At 43.0% G+C, this 26,903-nt stretch overlaps 1 protein-coding gene across 1 annotated transcript in view; it reads right to left on the bottom strand.

The window, feature by feature from the left end:
• The window catches only part of sspo (SCO-spondin), an 83,796-nt gene that overhangs the window by 44,255 nt on the left and 12,638 nt on the right, over window positions 1-26,903 (bottom strand). Inside the window, exons 20-72 of the mRNA XM_023326399.1 lie at window positions 26,061-26,155; window positions 25,726-25,982; window positions 24,566-24,700; window positions 24,244-24,446; window positions 24,033-24,160; window positions 23,699-23,808; window positions 23,289-23,438; window positions 22,724-22,817; window positions 22,411-22,620; window positions 21,267-21,472; window positions 20,995-21,109; window positions 20,589-20,710; window positions 19,898-20,053; window positions 19,052-19,285; window positions 18,834-18,956; window positions 17,115-17,212; window positions 16,668-16,899; window positions 16,419-16,571; window positions 15,559-15,696; window positions 15,260-15,442; window positions 14,813-14,963; window positions 14,422-14,581; window positions 13,457-13,505; window positions 12,750-12,851; window positions 12,540-12,667; window positions 12,228-12,348; window positions 11,954-12,081; window positions 11,727-11,868; window positions 11,468-11,638; window positions 10,601-10,778; window positions 10,437-10,512; window positions 10,129-10,150; window positions 9,925-10,045; window positions 9,287-9,500; window positions 9,062-9,203; window positions 8,417-8,578; window positions 8,161-8,340; window positions 7,995-8,072; window positions 7,750-7,905; window positions 7,000-7,158; window positions 6,751-6,915; window positions 6,487-6,678; window positions 6,217-6,339; window positions 5,775-5,904; window positions 5,536-5,661; window positions 4,352-4,443; window positions 4,016-4,219; window positions 2,484-2,654; window positions 2,126-2,381; window positions 1,431-1,477; window positions 1,147-1,317; window positions 920-1,054; window positions 541-677 (exon numbers count right to left, since the gene is read on the bottom strand). Of these exons, the coding sequence (XP_023182167.1) occupies window positions 541-677; window positions 920-1,054; window positions 1,147-1,317; window positions 1,431-1,477; window positions 2,126-2,381; window positions 2,484-2,654; window positions 4,016-4,219; window positions 4,352-4,443; window positions 5,536-5,661; window positions 5,775-5,904; window positions 6,217-6,339; window positions 6,487-6,678; window positions 6,751-6,915; window positions 7,000-7,158; window positions 7,750-7,905; window positions 7,995-8,072; window positions 8,161-8,340; window positions 8,417-8,578; window positions 9,062-9,203; window positions 9,287-9,500; window positions 9,925-10,045; window positions 10,129-10,150; window positions 10,437-10,512; window positions 10,601-10,778; window positions 11,468-11,638; window positions 11,727-11,868; window positions 11,954-12,081; window positions 12,228-12,348; window positions 12,540-12,667; window positions 12,750-12,851; window positions 13,457-13,505; window positions 14,422-14,581; window positions 14,813-14,963; window positions 15,260-15,442; window positions 15,559-15,696; window positions 16,419-16,571; window positions 16,668-16,899; window positions 17,115-17,212; window positions 18,834-18,956; window positions 19,052-19,285; window positions 19,898-20,053; window positions 20,589-20,710; window positions 20,995-21,109; window positions 21,267-21,472; window positions 22,411-22,620; window positions 22,724-22,817; window positions 23,289-23,438; window positions 23,699-23,808; window positions 24,033-24,160; window positions 24,244-24,446; window positions 24,566-24,700; window positions 25,726-25,982; window positions 26,061-26,155 (7,731 nt within the window). The remainder of the gene's footprint in view (window positions 1-540; window positions 678-919; window positions 1,055-1,146; window positions 1,318-1,430; window positions 1,478-2,125; window positions 2,382-2,483; window positions 2,655-4,015; window positions 4,220-4,351; window positions 4,444-5,535; window positions 5,662-5,774; window positions 5,905-6,216; window positions 6,340-6,486; window positions 6,679-6,750; window positions 6,916-6,999; window positions 7,159-7,749; window positions 7,906-7,994; window positions 8,073-8,160; window positions 8,341-8,416; window positions 8,579-9,061; window positions 9,204-9,286; window positions 9,501-9,924; window positions 10,046-10,128; window positions 10,151-10,436; window positions 10,513-10,600; window positions 10,779-11,467; window positions 11,639-11,726; window positions 11,869-11,953; window positions 12,082-12,227; window positions 12,349-12,539; window positions 12,668-12,749; window positions 12,852-13,456; window positions 13,506-14,421; window positions 14,582-14,812; window positions 14,964-15,259; window positions 15,443-15,558; window positions 15,697-16,418; window positions 16,572-16,667; window positions 16,900-17,114; window positions 17,213-18,833; window positions 18,957-19,051; window positions 19,286-19,897; window positions 20,054-20,588; window positions 20,711-20,994; window positions 21,110-21,266; window positions 21,473-22,410; window positions 22,621-22,723; window positions 22,818-23,288; window positions 23,439-23,698; window positions 23,809-24,032; window positions 24,161-24,243; window positions 24,447-24,565; window positions 24,701-25,725; window positions 25,983-26,060; window positions 26,156-26,903) is intronic.

Raw genomic sequence — 26,903 nt, 5'->3', positions numbered from 1 at the left:
TGAACTTCAGCAGACGGATGCTGTACTGGGAGCTGACGTTTTCCAGTTAAAAATGATTGCAAGGGTGAAGCAGTCCCTGTATTTTGGTGACCTTAACAAGGTCAGTTAGGCCTTCATTACACTGGATTAGCACAGGTCATCAGCCTGCAGCTTGTCCAGCAAGACCACATCACTCCTGTCCCAAAGCAGCAGCAGCTGCTTCTGTTTTAGGATTGATTCTGCAACAACTTCCTTCCTGCTTATTTTTATATCTTAAAATGAACTGATACCCCATTACCTGAATGATCTGGTGAACAATATGATTTTAATATTTCCAGACTAAGGTTGAAAAATGGAGGACACTGGGTTTTTGCAGTTGCTGCTCCAAAACTTTGTGACAAATTCCTCTTGTGTCTACATCACTGAAACATTTTTATTCATTTTCCTAAACCTGTCTGAATTGATGCTGCTTCTTTATGCGATTTCATTCGATTGTCTCATGATGAGTTGTAGAGCACTTTGATCAACTGTTGTTGGTTTGACATGAGCTCTATGACCGACCTGCAGGACAGCCCCATGTGGACACTGGCAGCCTGGAGTGCAGTTCCTGCTCAGGTTCAGAGTGAGGTCAGTACAGGTCACAGGTCCCACCACGCACTGTGTCCACTGCTGGCCTTGAGGACAAGTCCTGCCCCCACCTGACAGCATAAGAGTCAAATAAAAACAAGAAATACAACTCACAATAGATTACTAATATGTATTGTTTTAGATCCAATTTAACTAAATGTATTAGTTAAAGTGTAAGGATTAGTAGCGAATCAAATTGGTTCCTTATTTCTTTCTGGTGCAAAAATACAATTTTTAAGTAGTAACTGCAGCTACATATGTATGAGGAGAGCCCACTTATTGAAGGAACAATAACTGATCAGATCAGTATTACCACACGACTGCAGGTTACAGGCGCTGAACTGCTGGGCTGTGCCGTGGGTCCTGATTGGCCCACGGGTCCGGGTCCGGTAACCTCCTCCGCACGTCACAGAGCACTCCGACCACGAGCTCCACGGTTCTCTGATACCTTCAGACACATCGTGACACCCGTATCCATCACCTTTCCCACGCATCCATTCCACATCGCTTTGACGCCATCAGTGATCTGGCTGTTCTCACCCAGGCAGGGCTCGACGCTGCAGGTATCGACTCCGACTCTCTCTCCTTTGCAGGGACGACCTCCAAAGGCTGGAGGAGGATCGGTTCCTGAGCGGTACCGCCGTCTGATACCCACATCGCACGTCCGAGTGCATGCGCTCCACTGCGTCCAGCTGCTCCAACCACAGTCCACTTTGACACAAAATAACAAAACCAAAAAAATATATATATTAATAAGCAGAACAAAACAACAAAAAAAAAACCAAAGAGAACAGGAAAATACCAGTCCATCACACAGTACTCACCTGGGCATGGAGTTGTCCCACACTCCATTTCTCCATCTGTGCAGGTGCTGTTTACATGACAAAAGGAGTTAAAGCTGCAGTATTTAACCTTTATAAAAATATTTCTTTCACATATTTGTTGAAACTCTCATTTTGTGACTCGTGACAGTACGGTATGAACCAACCTGTGAAAAAAAATGTAGTTCCTCCATTTTCTCCCAGTACTAACTAGAAACAACAAATCAAAGCTAGGAGGCGGGTCTTATCGCTGTCAATCATCCTCCATGTGGCGCTGCTCATCCCACTCTCTGCTGTGCTACAGCTAGCAGAGCCTATTGTAAATGTTAAGGCTAGTTAGCATGGCCACCGATGACAGCTTTACCGTTTTCCTGTAACAGTAAAGCTGTTACCATTTAGCATCGAGTACATGAGGGTGACTGACAGCACTAAGACCTTTCCCCTAGCTCTGATTGGTTGTTTATGGTTGGGAGCAGTTCCTTTCGTCTTCCAGCAACAGCAGCTCAGGGATATGGGAGGAGATCGATTTTTTCATAGCTTATCTGTCTCATAACAAACTGTCATGACATGGTGACAGTTTTAACAAATAAATAAAAAAAAAATTTAAATAAAAGTTACACACTTCAGCTTTAATGAAAAACGTTAAAACAGAAACAGGACTTCTGGTCTGAAGTGAAAGAATTGCTAAAGAGGGGTACCAGTTGTTACAGGCATCAGCAGGCAGGGTGGCTCCCGCTGGGTGCATCTCCCCCTGGTGGTAACAGGGGCACTGCGCCAGAGGAACACAGCTGCTGTTGAACAGGTAGAACCCCGGGGCGCAGTAGCAGCCGTGGAAACAGGAGGTGGCGCACTGAACGTCTGCGGAGGTCATGTCCATGCACACCCTCGGACATGCCCCGCCCTGAGCCTCACACTCCGCTGCTGTCATGTATGTCATGCCCTCTGGACACACACCTAAAGGGAAACAAACACACACTCAGTACAGCGAGTCTGCTGACACAGAAAACAAACCAAAGAGTGTGAGGACAATGTTTTCTGCATGTGTAGGCAGAGTACCTGAACAGGGATGGGAGTTACAGTCTTTTGTTTGTATGTGAGGCCCAGAGCAGTTACTGCCCCCGTGCTGTGGCGTCGGTGAACTGCAGAGCCTTTCCCTCGTCTGGACGCCAGAGTCACAATCAGACGAACACGGAGACCAGCGGGACCAGAGCGACCAGCCTCCATGCACTGGAAGAACACGGCTAAAGTTAGCATGCTAAAGGAGTAGTTCACAATTTTTGAAGTGATATCCTTTGAAAAGGTTATAAGCATTTTAAATTTTACCTGCATTAGAAGACTCTCTGTATCTTCATTTAATAAAAATACAGACTAGTGGGTGCCGGAGGCAAAGACTAGGCTAGAATGAGAAGGACCAACGCCAAAGTGAGCTGTTACCGTTAGCAACTCACACCTCTAAAGGAATTTTGTGGTTTATTTAAATTTTAAAAATATCAGTTTTACCAGCTTCGCAATAAATTGTTAAAATAAAAATACATTTAAATGAAAAAAATATAGAAAAATTATTGTAGGTCAAAAGAAAAAAGTTATCTGGTGTTTGTGTTAATAAATGTTTTTGGGTCGAATGTTTTCTGTTTTATTGGTGTACAAGATGTTTTGGTTTTGTTCCCAAAATGAGAACGTTCTTCAAAAAGCTTTGCTTTATTTAACTGAGCTGAATGACTCGATGTTCCTTAGTCTGTTCTGTTTCTTTCTTTGGCATTTATTGAACAGTAAATTAACAGGGTGGAGAGAGAGGGGGAAGAAATGCAGCAAATGCTTCGAGACCAGGAATCAAATACAGGATAACGTCATCTATCATGAGACATAAGTGCAATAAATCAAACTTTCAAAACGCACCTAGATAGAATGTCATAATAAAACACAGATTTATAAGTTAGGATGCCGTAAAACACAGCAAAAAGTTATTTTTCATGCCATTATAAACCAAACTTCTGAACATATAAAAATGGCTTATTCAGGTCTTGAACTTTGCCATGCGTCTTTGAACAAAATCATGTGCAAGAAGTTATGTAAAAAGTAATCGTTTGCTGGGATTTTCACCATATTTTCCAGCATCTTTTAAACCAGATGTTTGGTAAAAGTGATTATTGGTGGCAGTTTTGGCTCGCGATAAGCCTCTGCTCATGGTGTGAGTGCTCTATCAGCTGAGTCACCCAAGAATCTGTTTTTGAGTAAAAAGTCCTTCTATAATATTAAAACCAAAGCACAAAAACAAGGCTAATAAAAGAAAAATACTTTGTGTTGTAGTTAGCATTTTCATTTTAGAAGATATAAACTGACCATTTAAAACAATTCCACCTAAACAATTTCAAAAGTAGCCATCTGCATGAGGTCTATTTGCTGGAGGGCCACATTTGTATGCCAGATAGGAGCATCATCCAGGTCAGCTGAAACATGAACTGCTCGGATTCTTCTAAACTGACCTCAAACATCATGAACTATCTCTTTAAGGACAAAAGTGTACAATTATTTGATTGGTGCATAAGGCATATTCTGTTTATGTGCATAAAGGATGAAGGGTTCTGCACCTGGACAGTGATCAGTGTTGCAGGGCTCATGCTCCTCATCGTCTCCATCACACACAGGTCGTGTGTGTGTGTGGTTGAAAGCCAAGAGTGTTTGGCTGCAGCTGCGAAATCGGCGTCTGATTCCCACATCATCCACGTCACTGAAACATGTCTTAGTGCACTCTGACCAGCTGGTCCATTTACTCCATGTTCCACCTGGTAGTACTGTGCAACATGGAGAAGACTGTGAAATATGGCTCATACATAAGGTGAAACTGTTAGACTAGAAACAATTAAGTTGTTTAAAAAAAGAAGAGCCACAAAACAATTCAGTTGAGTGAGTGTGAGCTCAGATACCAGGGAGACATGGGATGGAACAGCGTCGGGACTCAGAGGCGTCTCCTGAACAGGGCTGTGCTCTGATTGGTCCAGCTGCTGTCAGCACAGACCTGAGGAGAGAGAAATTAGCCTTGATAAGAACTCATTCATCTTTTTTTTGGCTCTTTTTTAGATTTTTGTTTGGCTCTAGTGGCCTTTAGTTGATAGTTAATTGACAGGAAAGTGGGTATTGAGAGAAGGGGAAGACATGTGGCAAAGGTTGCCAGGCCAGGAATCGAACCTGCGACAGCCGCGTCGAGGACTCTATATGTGGGTTGTGCTTAATCCCTACGCCACCACAGCAAACCCAGAACTCGTTCATCTTTATCTTCAGAATTTTCTGCTATTAACTTTAGAGAGGAAAGTGCTGCTGCCCAACAGTCTGGTTAAGCTAAGAGGTCATTTCTTCAATACTTGAAGTCCATTATTCACAGGTGGAAGACAGCAAGGACAGCTGGAAATCTTTCAAGCAGTGGACATCTCACCGATTTCACCCCAAGATTAGACTAGATAAAATAATGCTGAAACCCAGTAGCTGTATTTCAGACTTCACATGGGTCACTTAGCATTATTAAATTATAGCTCTTAACGCAACAGGAAAAGACTGAATGAGTATGGATTGTTTGAAAGGGTTGTTAAAGATGTATCTGAAACCACAAGATTTCTACATCAATGTTTGTTGGACAGATGTAGAGATGTTTAGCCGAGATACACAGAAAGACAAAACCAGCCTGAACACCTTGTACCAAATATCAAGCATGACGGTGGAGAGGCGGTAATTTGGGATTGTCATACAGCCATTGAATTTGGCTCAGTCTACCATTTCCACATAGAGAACTTCTCCATTTTGGCTTCAATGTGTTTTTGTACTCAAGTTAGAAATAAACTCCTTGTTAACCTGCTGAAAACCAGATCGTTATCTCCTGCAGTTTGGGATCAGTTTGTTAGCATCTGCTTGTTAGGGGGGCAAAGGAAAGTAATGGGAATAGAGTGCTTTGAGTAAAACGTTGCATCTGATGGAAGAAGCAGGAAATTGATGGTAAAGAGTAAACTCAAACCAAAGAACAATTTTCTTAAAATGAGCCACGACAGTGAAATGCTTGATACTCTAAGGGCCTATCGTTGCCTTATACCCTGAACTACACAGAAACAAACATGCTCACCTGTAGCGTTGCTGCAACCCCACACCACACGTCACATCACATGGAGACCATGCAGACCAGGCGGACCACTGACAGGTCTCCAGACATCTAGAAGTGTCACAGGTGACCTGCCCTTCTCGGCACATGCTGGGGTCAAATAAGCATTCCAAAAAGCCATTCATTGTTATTCACAAAAAAAAAATTCTCTTTTTACATGTATTTTTCACGTTAATATTTGAAGATGTGTCTGCATCTCTCACCACGTGGTGCACTGATCTCTGCTGATCACCTGGCCAGGCTGCAGGGTTTCGTCATCCCAGTGACAGACGCACTGGCTGGAGTTCACACATCGGCCGTCCTGAAGGTACAGCCCGTAGGGACAGTGGCAGCCTGGGGAAAGACACCATTTATACCAAAAATTTGCTCTGATCCAAAACCCCCTGGAGGGAATACATTTCCCTCCTGTCCTGGGAATCACCAAAAAGTAAGATGGAAGGTGTTGCTGAGGGATTGGATGCACGTTTTTCCTTCTTTGTCCTGTTAACCCTTGAAAAAATCTGGCAAAAAAAGAATCCAATGGGAGAATGGTAACTGCTGGAAGAAAAACTCAGCTTTTGTTGTAAAAGCCATGTTTTTTCTACCTACATGTCATAGACACGTGTAACTTGTATTAAATGTAAACACCATGCTTCTGAGTCTTACCGATGATACATGTTGCAGAGCAGTTGCTGGTCATGCTCAGATCTGAGCAGGTAGGAGGACAGGGATCAACCCGTCCAGCACGGCAATCTTCCTCTTTCACCAGCACCATGCCGCTGACGCAGCCTGTTGGTCAGGTTGTTAGTGGAGTTACAACAAACTCTGGTCAACTAAAGGAACAATCAAACCAATCTGGTTGGAAGCATGTGAATAGTCTTAGGTTTGGAGGAAAAGTTTCACCTTTGAGAACAGGTGGTTGCGTTTGACCCTTACCTTTATGTGTGCCTGTCTCGTTGGTGCAGGGCTGGATGTTGCAGGTCTGGCTCTGTCGGGTCATGCCCTCACATTCCCGCCCTCCATTTTTAGGAGGAGGAGCTGAGCAGGTTCTGCTCCTCTGTCTAACTCCTCCTCCACACAGAGCATCACACTCTGACCACTCTGTCCATGCCGACCAGTGACCATGAACTGGGAGAAGGAACACAGTATCGAGCAAACGGCTCTCCTAATAGGTGATGGATGTAGGTCCTGCATACAGACCTGGACATGCTCGAGGAAAGCAGGCTCGACTGTCAAACTGAGCTCCACCACAGGATCCTCCAGGCAGGGCGTCTCTTAGAATGTCCCTCTGCCGAAACAAGGAGCCGAGACCACACGTTACACTGCAGCCACTCCAGGCTGTCCATGGGGACATTATGCAGTCCACTGCAGGAGAGCAGAGTAAAAGATAAGAAATACACAAGCCCTTTGACCACATGACCACTTTGGAAGAGCCTATGTAACACCTACCACAGTCTTTTTCATCCGATCCATCGATACAGTCCCTCTGCAGGTCACACCTGCGATCCTTGTGAACACACTCGCCGGTGTCACAAGAGAACTGCTTTGGGGAGCAGGGTCTGGGCACCAGGGGGCGCCATGGAGTTACTGCTGGGCTGGTGGTTGTGCCTGAAGGGACATGGTGAGGGACGACTGGCATTCAACATGTACTGAAAACTTTGGAGCAGGGTTTACTCAAAACAAGGCCTAAAGGGCCGGTGTCCTGCAACTTTTAGATGTGCCCCTGGTCCAACCAGCCTGGAATCAAAGCCATTCAGTCTGTGTTAGCCACGCTTTCAATTTCTATACTTTGTTTAAAACAGAAACTGGCGACATGTCCATGGTGACCCCGCCTCTCACCCGTTGACCACTGGACACTGGAAAGAGGCATTAGCACCACTCATGACTCCACTAGGAATAAGCGTGTATGATAATGGATGGATGAATAAATGAATGGACGGACGGATGGATGTTTGAAGCAGAGTATAGAACAAGCGGCTGGTTTTCACCAGCCTAACGTCCAACACACATGAACCAAATGGCTGAATTACCCCCTCAGTATGCAGATAGGTTCTCCAGAATCCTTCTAATGGCCTCAATATCTCACTCTGGTGTGTTGAAGCAGAGACTTGTCAAAGTTGCAGGACACCGGCCCTCGAGGCCTGGGCATGAAGACCCCTGGTTTTGGCGGATAAAAAAATATCGAGCAATCTTTCATACCACAACGTTCTTCATCTGAACCATCTAAGCAATCCTTCCTTCCATCACATACTAGTGCAGAGTCCACACAGCCAAATGACCAGCATGTGAACTGGCCCTCCATGCAAAGCACTCTGGGCAAACCAGTATCTGGTGTGCTTGTGATGACTGATGGCGCTGTGAATCAACAGAACCTGCTGGTTATACTCCAACTGTGCTGCAAAGAGATGATTCCAGAGACATCACATGGGGAAATCATGTCCCACCTTCTGTGGTTTGAAGACCGGGTCTGCCAGGCTGCACTGAGGAAGGAAGATGGAGTCCAGGTTGGCCTGTTGTGACTCCTGGTAATAAGATGGTCTTGATCGTTTAGAACCAAACGTACACACAAGTAATTTAGCCGACACAAGAGAATCAGACAATCACAGTAACCTGAACTCAGCGGCTGAGATCTGGGTGTGACTGCAGGTGATGCCACACCAGGAAGGCCATCTTCAGACTTGGTAGTGTGTAGCCCAGGGCCGCCTGTTGTGTTGTCACCATGGATACCAGGTCTTCCAGTGTAGGTGGTCTGATTGCGAAGGCCTGGAAAGCCTCTGGTGGGAGCAGTTCCTGGAGAGGACAAAGGGAAAATTTTAAGACAAAGAACTGATCTGTTGTTAAATGCTAAATTTTGCGTAACTCTCACCACAGTTTGTCTCATCAGAGTAGTCCTTACAGTTTGGCTGACCGTCACAAAGCAAAGACACAGAGATGCACTCCTCACTGCGGTGGCAAAGAAACTGGCCTGGCTTGCAGCGCTGCACTGTCACTGTGCCAACCGCAGAGGGCGATGTGGTCACATACTCATCTGCACATGTCAGGGAGACATTGTTTTAATGACTCTATAAGGAACGTCTAAAGCAGTTTTACACTTAGACCCCTTTACTAAGCTGTATAAATTACACATATTAATAGAAACTTTTCATATTTGTAATCATCCCCTTTACTCCAACAATACTAAATACATTCCAGTTGTCTTTATGAATCCTCTTCCTGTTTGCAAAGCAAGGTATTATCTCAGGAGAGTTGAATAGAAATGGCCACAACCCTTTTCAGATTATTGTTTTTAAAAATATATTAAAAAGTGATGTATCATTTCCGCTTCATACCTATGGGCTAGTTTGTGTTGGTCTGATAAAATCTCAGTAAACATTGTGTTCATCACTGAACACTGTGGCTTAAATGTGACAAAATATCTTAAGGTTCAAATGTTTTTTTTAAATACTTTTTCTCTTTAAATAGTTTGTTCATCATGCTTTCACAGAGGTGTATGCTTGTTAAAGTTCTTTACCTCCTCTGCAGCCAAGAATCTCCACACGAAGGTAGAATGTTTGCCTGAACTCCACAGGGATGATTCTGATGTACCGAGCTCTTACCAACCGACCCAACCAGCGGGTCACGGGGGTCCTGCCCACCATCCGAACCTCAAACACCTAAAGGACAAAATCATATGTAGTACTACACAAAACTTAGTCTTGAGTTTTATCTCATTGATCTAAAGGTTACATAGTAACACCTTGGCAGGGCCGTCAAATTTTCCATTTACTGTGAAATCTGAGAAGAGGGCGCTCTGGGGGGCAAAGGCCAGGCGATATTTGGTGAGGTAACCCCACATGCGCTCATTGCCCTGTGTCACCACTCCTGACACCCAAGTGGGCTCCAGGAAATCCACCTGAAAATATGGCTGGGGGTCCCCAGGTAGAGGGCTCCAGCCAGGCTCCATAACTGGACTGCAGGAAAGAGATAATAATACGCAATTTTGATCACTTGAATCCTTGTTTTCAAATGATCATTTAAATAGGTATCCATCAATCAATCTGCCCTGATTTTCTTCATCTGACGACCTTTTGGTCATCAGATTGTCGACCGGCCAATACACAAACATCCTATCGTATCCATTTATCTACGTACACAGAGGTCTGAAAATCAGTCACTGTCCCCTTCTGCTCGGCGGTGACAGAAAGCTGACTGACACAAGGTCATATCTGCATGTAGCAATAGTCACCCCACTGTTGGCAATCGACCAAATTGGAATCAGCAAGACAGACGTTCTAAAGGTCAGTGACTGGCCAGAAAACTACAATTGGTGCACCCCCAATATTAAATGTCAACAACACCAGGAAACTATTAGCAAAGGTGAATGCCATCACCCACATGTTGGGGACGATGTTTAGTCTCCCGGCGTCAGCGGGGTTGTTCTCACGCTGTGAGGATGAGGACAGCTGGCCATAGTGAATCCTTCCATCCTCCAGTCCAAGAGCAGAGGAGCAAAGGCCTGTAAAATGTGACGCTTATTAATGGAAACATTGAAAAATTCAAGGTATTTAAATAAGTTCTTCAGAAAGAACAGAAACTTACCGTGGTATCCTGGACCGCCGTCCTTTCCATAAATACATCCAGATTAGAACACGTTAGTTTGAGCAACAAGGATAATAATAAACTAAAACAGCAGCAACATCTGTAATCTTTTGTCTTTTAAAGTTTGAAGCAGTGGCGGCATGATTGCCACAATGATGTAAGTTTAATACTGAGGAGAAAATGTCACTTTTTTAAAGCCTATTCAATTTCAAGAACTGTTAACTGTGGGCTTTGATATTTGGTTTACATTGTACAAGGAATATAATACAATTAGGTTGGAACAGATGTTCATCAAACATTTTCCTTACTGTCGGTGTTGCAGTAGAGAGAGTAACAGCAGCCATTGATGGGGTCTTCAGAGGAGAAGGGGTGGGTGTGTGTGGCCTGCAAGTGGGAAAATAAAACTGTAAAAAGGAACAAGAGCGATTTTGGTGAACATATATAAGAATCCGATTAAGAGTACGCTCCTTACCTGTCTGACTGTGTAGTGATGTCATGTCGGTGGCATCCATTTTCATCCTCTCCTTTAGGACAGTCAGGGATACCATCACAACGCCTGTCTGCCTTAATGCAACCCCCTGGTGGCGGGCAAGAGAAGTGACCAATGGGACAGCTGCGTGGAGTGGTGGTTGTGGAGGAAGGTTGGGTGCCTGCAAAAGATGTTTTACACACACAACAGGAAACTGTCCAATAAATGTAACGCTCATTTGTTTTAACTTACAAAAGGAATTTTGCAAAACTGAGTTAGACAAATAATAACATAATGTGAATTAAACCCAAAACGAACAATAAAAATATTCATTCACTGTCTTCCACTTATTGGAGATTGGGCTTTACAGATAAAGTTCATAACAGAACCCAAAACATTTACTTCCTTGAATTTGCTTTGGAATTTGCCATCCTAGTGTTAAGATCCCCTGGATAGGTCTGAAAACCTCCAAAGGATTTTATTTTAGTGTAGAAAAATCACTAATTCTACTCCAAGCTGCCAGAAGACAACTGATCTCCTCACCTTGTTTCTAAAGGCGTTTTCACACCAGACAGTCCGGTACTCGGTTCAATTAGAGACCAAAATCACCACATTTGTTACATTTTTACTTTCACGCTGCACTGTGGTGCCGCTACGCTAAGAACCATTGAAGCAACAATGGAGTAGCATGAGATTTCAGCAGTTGTAGGATTTCTCTTTTGTCTCTAGCAAAAGACAATTTCTCAAGCTACGCGTGTAAAGAATACACCTCCAGCTTTCCCCAATACGAACGGAACACTCCACTTTTTTCTGGTTCAGAGTGCACTATGGGAAATTATTTACACAGACCAATCAGAGCAGATAACTCACCGCAGTACTTCTCATCTGACCCGTCCCCACAGTCATTGACTCCGTCACAGACAACTCCCAGAGAGCCGGCCGGCACACAGTGACCGTTGTCACACTGGAATTCTCTCTCTCTGCAGCCTTCACCCAGAGTGACCGGTGAAGGAGGGGTTGGGAAAGTTAACCTGGGGTAACCTTGAGAGGAGACAAAGAGGAATGTTCTACAAAAATGTGTCCATTTTATTCAAGATCAGCAAAACACCATTGTCATCAATCTGCTGACCATCACCACAGCCCATGATCTCCAGCCGAAGATAGATGCTATTCTGGAAGTCATGAGGGAACAGTCGAACAAACCGAGCCGACACTATCCTTTCCAGTCTACTCTCCATCACGCCTCGATCATCATGGTTACCCAGAAAAACCTGCAGTAAGAGCAGAGAAACATTGATTTGACGACGTGGAAACTGTGGAAGCTGTTTGAACGTTTTGAGTTGTTTGATCTTTGACCTTGGCTCTAGGTGGCGCATCAGAAGGAAGCTCCTTGTAAGTGTACCAACGTTTTCCATCATGGCTGAACTCGAGATAGAAGCTGGACACGAAGGTGCCGAACACCCCACCTCCCTGGGTCAGCACACCTAGAATCAGATCAGTCATCACATATTTTAATAAATGAACGAGGAATAATCACACAACAAAGCTACTGGTTCACAGAATTAAACACAAGACACTGAATCAGCAGTTTCAATTTCAGTTGTTTGAAAGCACCTGTGGGAATCTTTACCAGTGATGTTGTATGGTTTGAGTAAGTCGATCTGTATGTAGGGGCTTTGGGTGTTGACACTCTGTCCTTCGCGTCTCTTTTGTGGCAGGTCTTTATACTCCTCTGGCTCTGGACTCCAGCCCTGTATGTGAAAGGCAAACAGAAAATAACCGGTGTCGGTTTTATGACTTGATCTGATTGTGAATAAAATGCCTACCATTTATGTTTTGTTACTCCAGGAGAGCTTAAGACTTAAAGGATTAAGTTAAATACAGACTGGATTGATGATCCTGATCAGGTTAGATGTGAGAAAGCTAAGAATGTGTGAAGTACCTGGAGATCTCTACGGGGGTCCCACCCATGAAGACGTGCTGCTTCGGGTGGGTGGCCGTCCTGGTGCGACGAGGCAGTGAAACTAGACACTGGGAGGGTCTGGACACCCAGAGGAACCCAACACTCATCTTAACAGGAAGAATGAATTATTTAAATATACTGAATGGTAATGTGCTGTAACATTTGATGAGTATAAAATAAGACATCAACCTCCAGGTGGAAATGGATATGTAGGTACTACGGGAGTAACATCCCTGGGTTTGGATGTCATAACGCCAGGGGTTTCTGTTACCATCGCTGTCCCATTTTCCCCTACAGATCGTTAAAAACAAATTATGTTCAAGGGTCTAAAATCGAACAGTAAATGATGTAACATTTGTTCTTCTCTCACACTGTTCATTATCTTGACAAAGATGTTACATTTAAAAGTGGATTGTCTGTGAAGGACATTTTGTGAAACATCGTGTCTGTGAAGAACGCATGCTGCCTGTGATGATTCATTTATAGTCCATGTGTGTTGGGATGAAAGGTTTATGTCTTAAAGTGTGTCACTGCATAAGGACAGAAATTAAGATCTAATGTCATTGTCCCTTTTCCTTCTTATTCCATTCCTAATAATTGTCTGGTCGTCTTAGGTTGACAGTTCATTTCTCAATAGATAGGGTATGAGTATATGCTTTGCTTTCTTTGTACCACCAGGTTTCCTGGGTTGTTGCAGAAATCCTATGTGTGCGTTTTATGTCAGTGAAGCCATAAGAAATACTAAAAAATGAGAAAAATATATGTTCAATACTTATTTAACCACTGTAAATAAACTGAATATAAATTAATAAAAAAAGAGACAGAACCATGTAGAACTGACCAATGAAAATATCCATATTCTCCCTTTAATATGTATATATATATTGATAAACTACCTTGGCAGTAGCAGCACCTGTTCCCCTCTCCATTGATGAGCTTTAGACCCTTAAAAATAAAAAAGATACACAGCTTTATGAGGTGCTGTGAAAAAGTATTCGTCCCCATTCAGAGTTCTATGATTTTTTATTTTTAATGTCTAAATGTGATAATCAAACAATTCTTAATATTAAAGATAGACGTCAATGGCTCGGTCCTAGCAGGATGTGTTGCAAATGTGTGACACCACCAAGTAGGCAAAAAGTCTCAGACAGGTTATTTTATTGATTCTACAGGAGTCAGTTAAGTAAATCAAGTCACAGCTATTCCATGATTTTACATGATGTTTGTTTAAAGGCTTTTGTGAAATCACCAATTTTGGCATTTGCTTAACTCACAGCTGTTAAACTCCAGTCCTGCATTGCCGCTGTCCTGCAGTTTTTAGATGTGCCACAGGTACAAAACACTGGAATGAAATGGCTTCATTACCTCCTCCTTGTGTAGATCAGTTCTCCAGAGTCTTAATGACCTAATTATTCTATTCAGGTGGTGCAGCAGAGGCACGTCTAAAAGTTGCAGGGCAGTGGCCCTCCAGGACTGGAGTTTGAGACCCCTGGCTTAGTTGGTCTTTGGATGATGTTAAGATATATTCCATGGTCTAAAATATTTAAATGAAACAACAAACCAAAACCAGAGGAACTCTGTAAAAAAGTATATTGTTTTTCACTTTGGCTTCAGGCGAGAAGCTTCAGTAGAAAGAAACATCCTGTAATCACAGTGTCAGTGACTCAGGTTCATATAAAGATGAATAAAAAAGAAAAAGAAATAATATTCACTTAAGTGAATATGTTTGAATGTAGAAGAAATATAAGTACTATTTCTGAGCCAATGGTGAAAATGTTCAATGTACAATTTTGCTTAAAACTAAGATTCTCAGCCCAGTCTCACAATGAACACAGTGTAGCTCTGACACATATTCTCTCACCATAGGGCACCCAGTGACTGCGTATGGACAGTAGGGGGCGCACTGCACAGTGAGGTTGGGAAGACAGTGGCATAACTGGCAGGGCTCCACCTTCCATCTTTCTCCAACTACATGGGATCGACTCTGATGGCGACACTGATCACATGGTTCTGTCTGACACCTGCACACAGACACGGTACACAAAGTGTCGTCGTGGCAACGGATTAATGCCCAGCTGGACAGCAAGAAGCAGCCAGCAGAGATGTCAGTGATTGAAGGTGATCTCCAAGAACAGTTTGTTTTCACTCGACTTTATTTGCCCTAAAGTGATGGCTCTGATATTGATGAATTATTCATACAAACATCATGCAAAGGATATAAAATAACAGAAAGTGAAATGGATGATTCCTACCGGCGAGCCTTTTTGTAAATCCCTCTGCACACCCTCCCATCCCCATGCTTGGTTGGATTATTGGGGCTCCGGAATGACCACTGGACACTCTGGACCCCACAGGGGCCCAAACACTCTCCCCACTCAGACCATGATGACCAGCCGCAGTGCACTAAGGGGGTCAGAAACAGACGTGTGGGATCAGAACAGAATGGATCATGTGTTTACACACTTTCCTAACTCATATTACATTGTGGGGACCAGACTTTGGTATCACTAGAGGAAGTGCTGGTTTTGGGTCAGGGGTCAGGTTTAGGACTAAAGTGTGAACTGACTTTTGGTTAGGTTTATGGTTAGGCATGTACTGGTAAGGGTTCGGGTTAATGTTAGGGTAAGATGAAGAAGGAAGTGAATGGAAGTCAACTGGAAATCTCTGCAAACAGAGAAACAAACGCGTGTGTATCCCACCTGAGCAGTCTGGGTTGGGCCGACACCTCTGAGGCCTTCCCTTCTCACACACACAGAGGTCACAGTCCACTTTCATCTGCTGACCCGGCCAGTAGCGAACACCGGCCACCTCACACACACACTCTCCGGGTGACACACACTGCTGTGTGTGGCTCATCACTTGGCCTTCAGGGCACCAGCAGCCTAAAGGCGAAGAGGGAAATGTGACGATTCACAGCGACAGTTTCCAAGTTGGCTGAAGGCGTGATTACTTCAAATCACAATTTAAACTCTTCCTGTGCTGTAAAGTGTCAACCGACCAGAGAAGCAGGGCGTCCCAGGGTCACAGGTCGACCCACTGCTGATGTGAGCGCAGGAGAAGGGACATGGAGCACAGCGGCGCCTCACCAGGCCAGGAGGACAGCTGGTGTTAGTGCAGCCATCATCAGGACATGGTTCTGGAGAACAAGAAGTGGAACTAATGTTATGATCCCATGATTGTAGGACCATAAAACCAACCGTCAGGGTTTTTTTTGTTGCAATACTATTACTAGACACTTTCTGCAAAACTTTGAATGTTTTTATGTTACACAGAAATACATGGAAAATGCATTTTAGGAGTCAAATGCTCCCTTGGGTTGAGTAGGGGATGTCTTTTGAATAGTGTGACCCAAACAGATCAAGAACTGCACATACTACAGTATATATATATAATACAGCACATTCTAAAAGCATACTAAACATATAATAATATAACTCATTTTAAACGTTACTCTAAATCTTTTTCTTTTTTTCTTTTTGGGGGCTTAGCATTTTTATCTGTTCTACCAACGAGTGCTTTGCTTTCATTTTCCTGGGAAAAATAAAGCTTTAATGTGATAAATGCAGATGCCACTTTGTGGAAATGGTTCATTTTTGTAAATCTGCAGACGTTAATTGAGTCACCTGCACAGACTTTCTGAAATGATGCATGACTTTGATTCAGACTAAGTTCAAAACAGTTTACAGCTCAACCAGACACTTTGAAGACAAGCTGGTAACGTCTACATTTCTTAAAATGATCTTGTCATTTGATGTCATGAATAAATAAATGTGATTTTCATCAGGATAATAGAGGAACTCTAAATCACATCCACAAATATAAGTCCTGTGAGCTGTATGTTGATCGCTGAGTCCTTACTGATCTCCGTGGAGATGTTAGAAGGTCCGGGGAGCTGGGAACAGCGCCGACCTCCATAGCGAGGAGGACTGCAGTCTCTGAGCCTCAACTGTACCCCACCGCAACCACTGGAACAGCTGGACCAGCTGCTCCATGGCAACCACTGACCGTCCACTGAGGACAAGCAAAACAACGACCATATAACATCTCACTCTCAATCTAATTAATAAAAACAAATATCTACAGTATAGTTGTTCTCCATCTGCTTACCGGGGCAGGTGGTGTTGAAGCATTGCTGCTTCTGCGTGTGTTGGCCCAGGCAGCGGTGAAGTGGTTCACCAGGGGGGCAGGATCTCCGCCGGCTCATGGTACCTGAGCCACAGGAGGCGCTGCAGGAGCTCCAGGGGCCCCAAGAGCCCCAAGTCCTACATCCGTGCTCATCTGTGGGCCCTCCAGATGGGGTTAGTGAAGAGTCAAGACACTCTGCTACACCATTACACACCTGTTGAAGAACAATGTCGGACATCATCAAGACACTCTCAATAATTGTTTGACATAATCCAAAAAGTTTCATTTTGAAACGTCTAAAAATGTTTCATTTTTAACTGATGTTTAACTCTTATACATGGTTCTTTTCTGATTTTGCTCATCAAATCACCAACTTTATTAAAGAAGTTTGTGTGCCAGTGCTGGTTAACATGGTGGTTAGATACACACCCTGTTAAATGGTAAACAGCTTCCATCCATACAGGTGAACTCAGAGCAGGGCGCAGAGACGTTTCGACTGCTAGGGGGTGCTGCTGAAACGGTTTGATCTTGGAACAAGAACATGTTCAACGTTTTAGCAAACAGATGTTTCAATTGACAACCGTCATATTTCTTCCTTTTGAGTGTCTCCAGTGTCAGATATTGTGTATGAAATTAATTTTCCAACTCCTGCTGAAACTTGAACGTTAACTTTAGTATATTTTCTTGTGACTTTACAGATCATTACAACAAAGTGGACAAAGAATACATAATTTACAAAATGATTTTCCAATAACAATCTTTAAAGTGTGGTGCACATTTTCACAAGCATTACTCATATACCCCTAAAAAAAATCAAGCCATAAGAGCTTCCTTCGGAAGTCCTAGAATTGATATTTAGAGTACAGCTGGCTGCAATAATTCCAGTATTAATAAAAATGTTTTGTAAAAGTCTAGAGGTTTGTTAGAGAACATCAGGGAACAAAGAGCCTCATAAGGATTAAGGAACAGAGAACCCAGATCAGAGAGAAAGCTGAGGAGATATTTACTGCAAGACAAATTATTGCAAATTATAAACCTTCCACCTTACTGCTTCCATTTTCAGATGATGTGATCCACAGTCACTGCTTTATTTGATAATGGAGGATGGTACACTGAAGACCAACCAAATGGCTGTTCATCTAAACTGACAAGCAGAATAAGAAGAGCATTAACCTGAGAAGCAGCCAAAAGATCAGCGGAAACTCTAGAGTCGCTGCAGAATTGTTAACTTCACACATTTGGTCTTTATGGTAGAATGGCAAGAAGGAAGAAAATAAGTTTTAAACAAAAAAAGTCCTGGTCTAGGAAGTAGAAATTGTGGCCTAACGTTTAGACCTAAGTTAAGAAACTGTGACTGAGGCTGTGGCAAGAAATCTGACTGAACTTAAGCAAGTTTGAAAAGAGAAACGTGTAAAAAATGACAGTTCAAAGATGTACAACGATGGCAAACATAACTGTAGAGACGTTTAGCTGTGATCAGAGCGAATGTTGGCTCTACCAAGTCCTGACTAGGAGGGCTGACTAGAAATGCATGCCAGACTTTAGATTTTTAATCTTAGTTTCTTCCTAAACTAAATCATTAGGCATTTCTTCATCAGTATAATCTAACTTTGTGTTAGTCGTTGCATAAAATCCCAATAGAATACAATGGATTTTGTGGTTGTAACGTGACAGGATATGGAAAAGAAACAATAGTATTTCTTTTGCAAGACACTGTATTTTAAATTCTTTAAATTCTCGCCATCTTTCTTTCTTCTACCTCCCACCCCCTTTTTCCTTCTTCTTGAAATTTATTGGCGGTTGGCAAAAACGTTGGGTGAGCATTACTGCCACCAACCGGTATAGAGTGTGGACCACATGACACAAAACAAAACAAAAAAAGAAAGAAAAAAACTAAATCCTACTATACAACTTGCACTGCTATAAAAAAAATATATATATATATATAGCCTGATATCCTCTGCTTCCTGAATCCTTTTGCAATGAATCAACAATGTCAAATTTCATTTTCAAATTACTAAGGTTCCAAACTAACTTGTTTCTCTGAATCCGGTAGTTCCTACAATGCAAAATAACATGTTCTATTATCTCATCTTCCCCACTTTCTTCACTTTATCGCCCTCTTCTCCTCATGTAATGTGAACTCACCACACACCAACTCATCGTCGCCGCGTGGGCAGTCTGGGACGCCATTGCAGACTTGGGTCACGTTCACACAGGTGCGGTTGTCACACGGGAAGCTCCCCGGACAGGATGGTATCCGAACGGAGCCTGGGAGACGGACAGTTTGTTTCCAATTAATCAAAATGTTAAAACATTTCCTCTGTGGAACCGATGCGCTCACACTAGCATCACTAGAAACTCACCGCAGGTGTTGATGCTCTCATCAGATGAGTCTCTGCAGTGGGGGGTTCCGTCACAGAGCTGCTGGTAATCCACGCACTGGTCCCCACTGAGGCAGAGCGCTTGGCCCGGTCCACAGGGAGCAGCACACTGCTGCTCGTCACTGCCGTCCACGCAGTCCGTTTCCCCGTCACAACGCCACGCCTGAGGCACACACTGCCCCCCGCTGGCACACCCCAACTCATAGGACCTACAAACTGCACCAAGGGAGCTTTCAATGACAAAACTTGACATTTATCTTGGAAGATGTCAAGTTAAGGTCCCTTTAGAGATGCACAGAAGTCTGATTCTTTGCAGATAGATCACTTTCTGTCAGATTAGGATTCAGTAAACATTTGGAAAGAGCCAGGACTCGTTGAATGAACTTTCAAAAAGTATTTCAGGGCATGTCTCAGACCGTCACTCCTGCCTACAACCTGTAGCATTTTGTTTTGGAACTCTCTACTCTGAAAATTTAAAGAAGAAGGTGTGACAGAATAACAGAGATTGTTTTTTCTGTGTTGGTATGATCGACATTCAGGCCAGTGCCAGGAGAGAGACCAACAGCCGGTCTGTGGAAGACCTTCACAGTCAAACAACAGCTGTAAACATATGCGGGGAAAAAAGAATTACAATTGTAACAATTATTGGCTGTTACAAACAAGAACCCACTGTTTATCAGGTATTGTCCATTTTCTACAAACTGGATGATGACACATGAGGAGAACTTTAAAAACTTAAAGATGAGTACCACCTTAAAGAGTAATAATACTTAATTGATTTCTTTAGCCATTATTTCTAACAGTTATTTATTTAAGATCATTTATTACCTGAAGATGGTGTGACAGGTGACGGAGTGATTCCAGAGTAGCAGCTGGTTCTGTTCTCATCGTCTCGGCCCGGACAGTCCGCTGTTCCATCGCACAGCTTCGTTTTGGCAACGCATGAGCCATCGCTGCAGGCAAACTGATGGGGAGCACAGGTCACTGCAATGCCAAGAAAACACACGACATGTTGGGTCACTTAAATTTAAGAGACCAGAATATATAGTTTAAAAGGACATGAGGTAAGAACAGAGAAAAATGAAGCTTTTTTTCAATGCTTTTAAACCTTTATGCTAATGTGCCTTCAATGCTTTTAAAGGCACATTAGCATAAAGGTGCATACCCCTTTATGCTAATGTGCATAAAGGGGTATGCACATTAGCAGTGTCAGCCATGTGTCATACTTTTGATCAAACAAGCCAAACCAGCTGTGTCCGGTTGGTGACTGATGCACTAAGACAGAGTTTGAGGTTCCTTTTCTGTTTTATTCAGACTTGTTGATGCTTCCAAAAAAGTTACCCAAAAGTTAGCTTAAAAATTAGAGAAGTTAAAAACTGAAGTATATGAACTAATCAAGCATCGACTGCATTGTTTTGCATCTATTCCAGGTCTTTTTTCTTGTGCAAGCTAATTGCCATAGAGCCAGCCTTGAGCATTGTCTTGTCTGTAGACTAGACATTATAATGTTGCTGTTCACCTTTCCTTGGGCAGACAGCTTCATCTGTTCCTGAAGGACAGTCTCTGTGTCCATCACAGAGTGTGTGTGCAGGGACACACCGATCGTCGGGACACTGAAACTCTCCTGGTGAGCACACACACCTGCAAATCAGAGATTCTGGATGAGAAACCTTAAAAGACCAGAATAAACCGTTTAAAAGGACACGGCCGTAATATGAGGTCACAGAAACAATAAGGAAAAAGCTGGCTGCGTAGCGTCAAGATGTTTTTCAGTAAATCTGAAAAAACACTGCGAGTTGTTTGAAATATTAGCATTAATTTAACACTAGCAGAAAAACTATACAAATAAACCAATTTTAGTCTCTTGGATGCTTAAAAAATGTATTTAAAATCTCAAAAATGTAAATAATAACAGGAAAACACACCCCCTTTCATCACTGAGGTCTCCACAGTCATCATGGCCGTCACAGCGGTGGATGTAGAGGATGCAGCGTCCTCCTGGACACAGGAACTCCCCTTCATCACAGACCACACCGCAGTCTGAACAGGTGATGGATCACAGCACACAGCAATAGAAGAGCAGTTTATAAAAACACATCAGCAAACAGAGAAAAAGAAACAGGATGAACACGGATAAAACGCACCATGAAATTAATTTATTAACCAGCTAAAAATTAAATTCTCTATGTACGTTTACCTTGCTCATCAGACCCATCAGCGAAGCCACAGTCCAGGCGTCCGTCACACACACGGCTGGCTGGAAGACACTTTCCGTTGGCACACTGAAACTCTCTGGGAGGACACAGAGGCTCCGGGGTGGGGGGTCCGCAGAACTCCTCATCCGATTGGTCAGCACAGTCTGGGTGGCCATCACAACGCAGAGCCAGGTTCAAACATGGTCCACTGCAAGGTCGAGGTTATCTCACTTAATTCACTTTAAGAGTTTTAGTCCTGCAGAAAGACTGACTGTAAAACTGACTCCGCAGTTGACTCATGACAGCAAATATTTTATTTATTTGAAACCATTAATCGGATTAATCGTGATGAGTCGATTATTGAAATACTTGTTGACTAATTTGGTAATCGATTCATCACTAACTGGAGCAGACAGACTCAAAAAAAAGGCATTTGGTGAAGCAACAACTCAGTCAGAGCAATAATTAAGTATAAAAATATACACATTTTTCAATTAAGGTAATAAAAAAAATCTATCTGTAACTATGTTGCACCTAGGCCTGTCACAATTATAAATAAATTATTGATTTATTAATTTACTGAGAGATCAATTAAAACAAAGTCAATCATTTCTATTGGCATGATTTATCATTTATCTCTTTTATTCTCTCTTTCTACCAAAGGCTGGATGATAAAATTCTTCAGTTTGCTGCTTTAGTCTCAACTAGCCCTTATTTTGAAGGACAATTTTGTCCTTCAGAGAATTCATAATTCATTTTATGTGTTGTGTTGTTTATTTTGGATATTTAAAAAGTCTTCCAGTTCCATTAAAACATTAATTTTACTGATCTTTCAGAATGTGCTCTTGCATTTTAATTTTGCCATTACTGTTACATTACTTAAAAATAATCTCAAAAGAAACAATATTATTGTTTATCACAATAACTTCTGGAGCAATTTATCGTCCAGCAAAATTTGTCATTGTGACAGGGCTAGTTGCACCCAGAACTCTTAATATGGCAGTTTTAACTTGACCTGGTTCAAATTGTGAACAAAAAAAAAAATCTCCCATTAAGCAACCTTTTCTATCCAGTTATTAATCAGCTGGGCTGCGTTTTCACATGTTGATGTCAGAAGGATTGTTTTAGCGGGGGGTCAGGAATCACCTCGGGCTGCTGGCACATCTGAACTGCTCCTGGGAGCAGGTGGATGGACAGACCTCATCCGAACCGTCTCCACAGTCGTCCTCGTTGTCGCACACCCACTGAGAGGAGATGCAGCGTCCGCTGGCACAGGAAAACTCTGACTCCAGGCAAGGAGGCGGGGGAGGAGGGCAAGACACGCCCTCACAGCGCCACACGCCCTCTTCACAGGAACTGGACAAAACGACAACAGGTGTCAGATTTCCAGGCCGACTGTTTGTCTAACATTAAAATAGATTGTTGTTGTTTTTTTCCACATGGTTTTAGATGGACGGACCAGTTCTGACAGTGATTGGTGATGGCACTTCCAGGTGGAAACATGGAGCCTTCCCATTCACAGGGACACTGGGTGGGTTCTATACAGCTGTCACCTACGGAGCGATAGGAAGCATATTGTTCTGAAATTTAAGCTTTGCGAACCTTATCTGAACAAAATTGTAAAGATTTTTCTTGGTTATTTTACATAATTTTATAGGGTGCTTTTTGAAAAGTTACAGTAAAACATTAACAGCAATATTTTGTTTTTTTTAGCTTGTCATAAGAAAAAAAAGAAGAGTAAAATGTTCTCATTCATTTCTAAATGTCACAGTTCAAAACTAAGTCTTTATCTCCAAATTAAACAAGCTAATTATTTAGGTAGCTATTTATTTAGGTTGCCAACGCAAAATATTTAGTTAAGAAGCTATATATGCAATTTCACATGCAGATAACCAGAATCAGACTGTCAAAATAAAAGCTGGGTCTTTTTTGAATATACGTATAAAGTACTGCTATGTAGTTTGTATGTCCCTTTTGGACCTATTGTAAATAATTACACCTTAAGTAGCACATCTTTTTGTTACCGTGTCTGACTGTGCCAGCAGGGCAGAAGCAGCCCTCCACACAGGACAGCACCCCACACTGAGAGTGTGGACTCTGCTGGACACCAGGGCAGGACGGAGTGCAGGCTGGACCACACGGATCGTAGAGCTGCCCTTTATCACACTGAAGAGCTGCAGGGAATGGAAGCAGAAGCTCCTTAAATACAGGCTCACCAGACGACATGAGGTTGTGGCTTTCTTAGGAGAATATCTATATGTGCACAATTATTGGGCAACTACACTGGGTTACAAAAAGTTATTTTATGGAAGTTGTCTATGTTTTTCAACATAGACAAACATATGTTGTCTATGTTTGTCTATAGACAATTTGTGTAATTTTAAGACGTGTCATTTGACATTCAGGGAGTGTTTGGTGTGTGAATGTGACGTACGGCAGAGATCCTGAGACCTCCAGCGGATGTAGACTCCTCTCCGGTTGCACTCCTCTGCATATGAAGCAACAGCTGTGCAGAGACATTCACAGTCCCCACCGGAGTCACAGCTGAACACGCCAGCAGAGCAAACAAAACACATGCTCAACCTTGAAGGTATTACAAAATATGTAACGCAAAATAAAACAAAAAAATCTCCCCAAATAATAAAAAGACTCTGAAATGCAAACCCCGTTGTATTTTGAGGGGTTTTTTTGCATTCAAGGCAGCAGAACTACTAGATGCACAATGCAGATCTCAAAGCCATAACGCTGTGATTAGTCGTGTCACTCACCCACAAGCATCAAAGACACACCAGTCATAATACTGCTGGAAGGAAACCTCAGCATGGCAGCGTGAAAACAGCTCCTGAGTCAGCACTGCACACCTCTTCCTGGCCCAGGTCACTCTGTGGGGATTCAGCTGAAAAGGCAACAACTGTTATCAGCGGTAGTTTGTGCCGCTGGGAGAACGAACACACGAACGGATGTCCATGGTGAGCTTACAGTGCAGGGATCTCTGAGGTCCTGGTTTTCCACGTCGGGGCAGGAAGGGCTGACCTTCCATGAATTTCCAAACAGCTCCGGCGTGGACTCCGTGATTCCTTGCCGTGTTGTGAAGTCGTTCTCCGTGTCTCCGTCAAAGTTCCCACACAACCCTTCCACCTGACCCCGCAGGTGGGGCGCCAAGCGCACATACACACGCATCCCTGGTGGAAAAAAACAACAACAACAACACAGGATTAGCTTTCAATAGCAAACACCAAGAACTATTACGGGCAACATGCTGAATGTGAGAAAGAAAACCCTGATCTGGAAGTCGGCCTACCTCCATCCCAGAGCAAGGTGATTCCTAGCTGGGAAGAGAGAGTGACAAATATGCCTGCTCTCTCCAGAGCCAGACCACTGCCGCTGTAGGACTTTGGTAAGGAAACAGGCATTCCGTTCACCGTCACTGCTTTACCTGAATGCCACAGACGAGACAAATTAAGTCACTAAACTACCTTCCTGCTTCCTAGGAAACATATGCTGATGAAAAATATGCATATTCTGTACATTTCCCTCTAAAATAATCTTAAATGTGATGGAAAAAGTTGTCCACTGAAGGTAACAAACTGGTTTCTTTAAGAAATCCTTGAATTCAAGTTTAAAAGTTAGAATCAAACAAACAAAGGCGCTCTTATTGGTCATTTCACCAATGTATGAACACAGACATGAACAGTCCTGAAAAGGCTGCAGTGATGCCTTTTGAGAACGGTAATATGAGTTATTGCTAGAGGTGCACTGACTTATCGGCCAGTCAATTTATTGGCACCAATTTCCTTAATATTGGGAGATCAGTGATTGGTCGATACTTACAGAGGAAGCCAATCTGATCCCTGGATCTACTTTACCTCAGCAAAGGTCTAAAAATCTTCTGCTCTCCCATTAGCGATTTGGGAACATTATGACTGATAAACCAGCCAACCAGGTCATGACCCCATTTACAGTTAACAATACTCACTCTACTGATGCCAACTCAGCAACTTTCTTGCTATTTGTAGCAACATTCCAGGCAAAATTAAAATCAGTATTGGCCAAAATCGGAATCGGCAGGTCCAGCATTTTATAAATTGGTAATCGGCAATCAGCAAGAAAACTGCAATGATGCAGCTCTAGTCGTTACCCAGGGTGGCATAAGAAAAAGGAGAAAAATAGAAGTGTTGCGTAAGTTGTGGCCCAAACTAGTTTTCTATTGCTTGTTTAGCCAAGCAATAGTCAGTCATTTAAAGTCATTTTCTTACTTTAATTATTTGCCTGCTGTGCAAGAATCACCACTGGTTGTCTGTTACGTCAATCTTTCATCAAGTTTTTCCCCAACAGCATATGTATGTGTGTGTGTGTGTGTGTGTGTGTGTGTGTGTGTGTGTGTGTGTGTGTGTGTGTGTGTGTGTGTGTGTGTGTGTGTGTGTGTGTGGAGGGGGGTGGGGGGGTCGGTGAGTGTGCTACCTCTCAGCAGGTGTATGATCGTGTTTCCGAGGCTGAGGGTGACAGACTTGGTGCAGGTGACGCCGGTGCTGCCACACGGCACGTTCTCCGCCGTCACGCTGAACAAGCCGCTGTTTTCCCGGGCCAGCACGTACTGGCAGTCACCCAGGAACGAGTAGCAGCGGCCGTCAAACGTCACGTAGTGTGGATCTCCGGTGGCAACGCACACACCGGCACAAACGGTCTGGGTGCAGTGCCAGCGCCGCTCCTTACACACACTGCAGGGAAAAAAAAAAAAAAACTTTGTTTGGTGGAGTTACAGGGTGGGGATGCCAACCCACAGCTGTGGATGTTACCATGTGTTGCAGTCTTTAGTGATGGTGTCATTGGCGTAATAGAGTTGACCATTATGGTGACATGGACACTCCTCTGGCGGAACACAGCGATCCTCCTGAAACGTGAAGATGCAGAGTTAGGAGCACAGATCATGGTGCTCTGCTGCTGCCATGTCTCCAGGGCCATCCTACCATCTACATATGCTTTATTCATTACAAGTTTTTATTGTGTTAACTTCAGTAGCTTCATCTTTATTCAAATTTGCCTCAAGCTAAATTTGGACTATTTCATGTTAGGAGTTAATGGACGGATTACAGTAGTCTGCCTGAGTGAAGAGAAGACTTAGCAACTTGTTTATTCCATTCTGGTTAAAAGGAATAGAAATGATACATAAGAAGAAAAAAACTGATGTTTTCAGGTTGAAGTGGAGCCATATGCAGAGAGACAGAAACATCAAGTGGATGGCGAGGCTTTTAATTAAAAATAATGATGATGAGGCAAAACTTACAAGCAACCAGACGAACAAAACTAGGAACTGGGATAAAGAGGAACATAACAGATGGAGTTACAGAAGGAACCAGCGAGGAGAGAGAGGAGAAGAGGTGTTTTTACTGGGAGAGTGAATGCTGGAACAATGGACCTGGGCTAATTAGCTAACGGTTTGCAGGTGTGAGAGGAGAGAGAGAGAAAGTTGTACAATGGGGGCAAAGGAGAGTACACTGGAACTACGAAATGAATTTACCTACAAAGAATGACTAAAAATAAGAAACATGAGTAGCAACTAAGACAGTACTGAACCAAAAGAAAACAGAAATAGGCTGATCTGAACCAAAATAAGAACAGATACCAAATCAGAACTGAAG

Source organism: Xiphophorus maculatus, chromosome 21 (assembly GCF_002775205.1).
Source record: "Xiphophorus maculatus strain JP 163 A chromosome 21, X_maculatus-5.0-male, whole genome shotgun sequence".
NCBI classification, from domain to species: Eukaryota; Metazoa; Chordata; class Actinopteri; order Cyprinodontiformes; family Poeciliidae; genus Xiphophorus; species Xiphophorus maculatus.
This window is presented reverse-complemented; position numbering and strand designations above follow the sequence as displayed.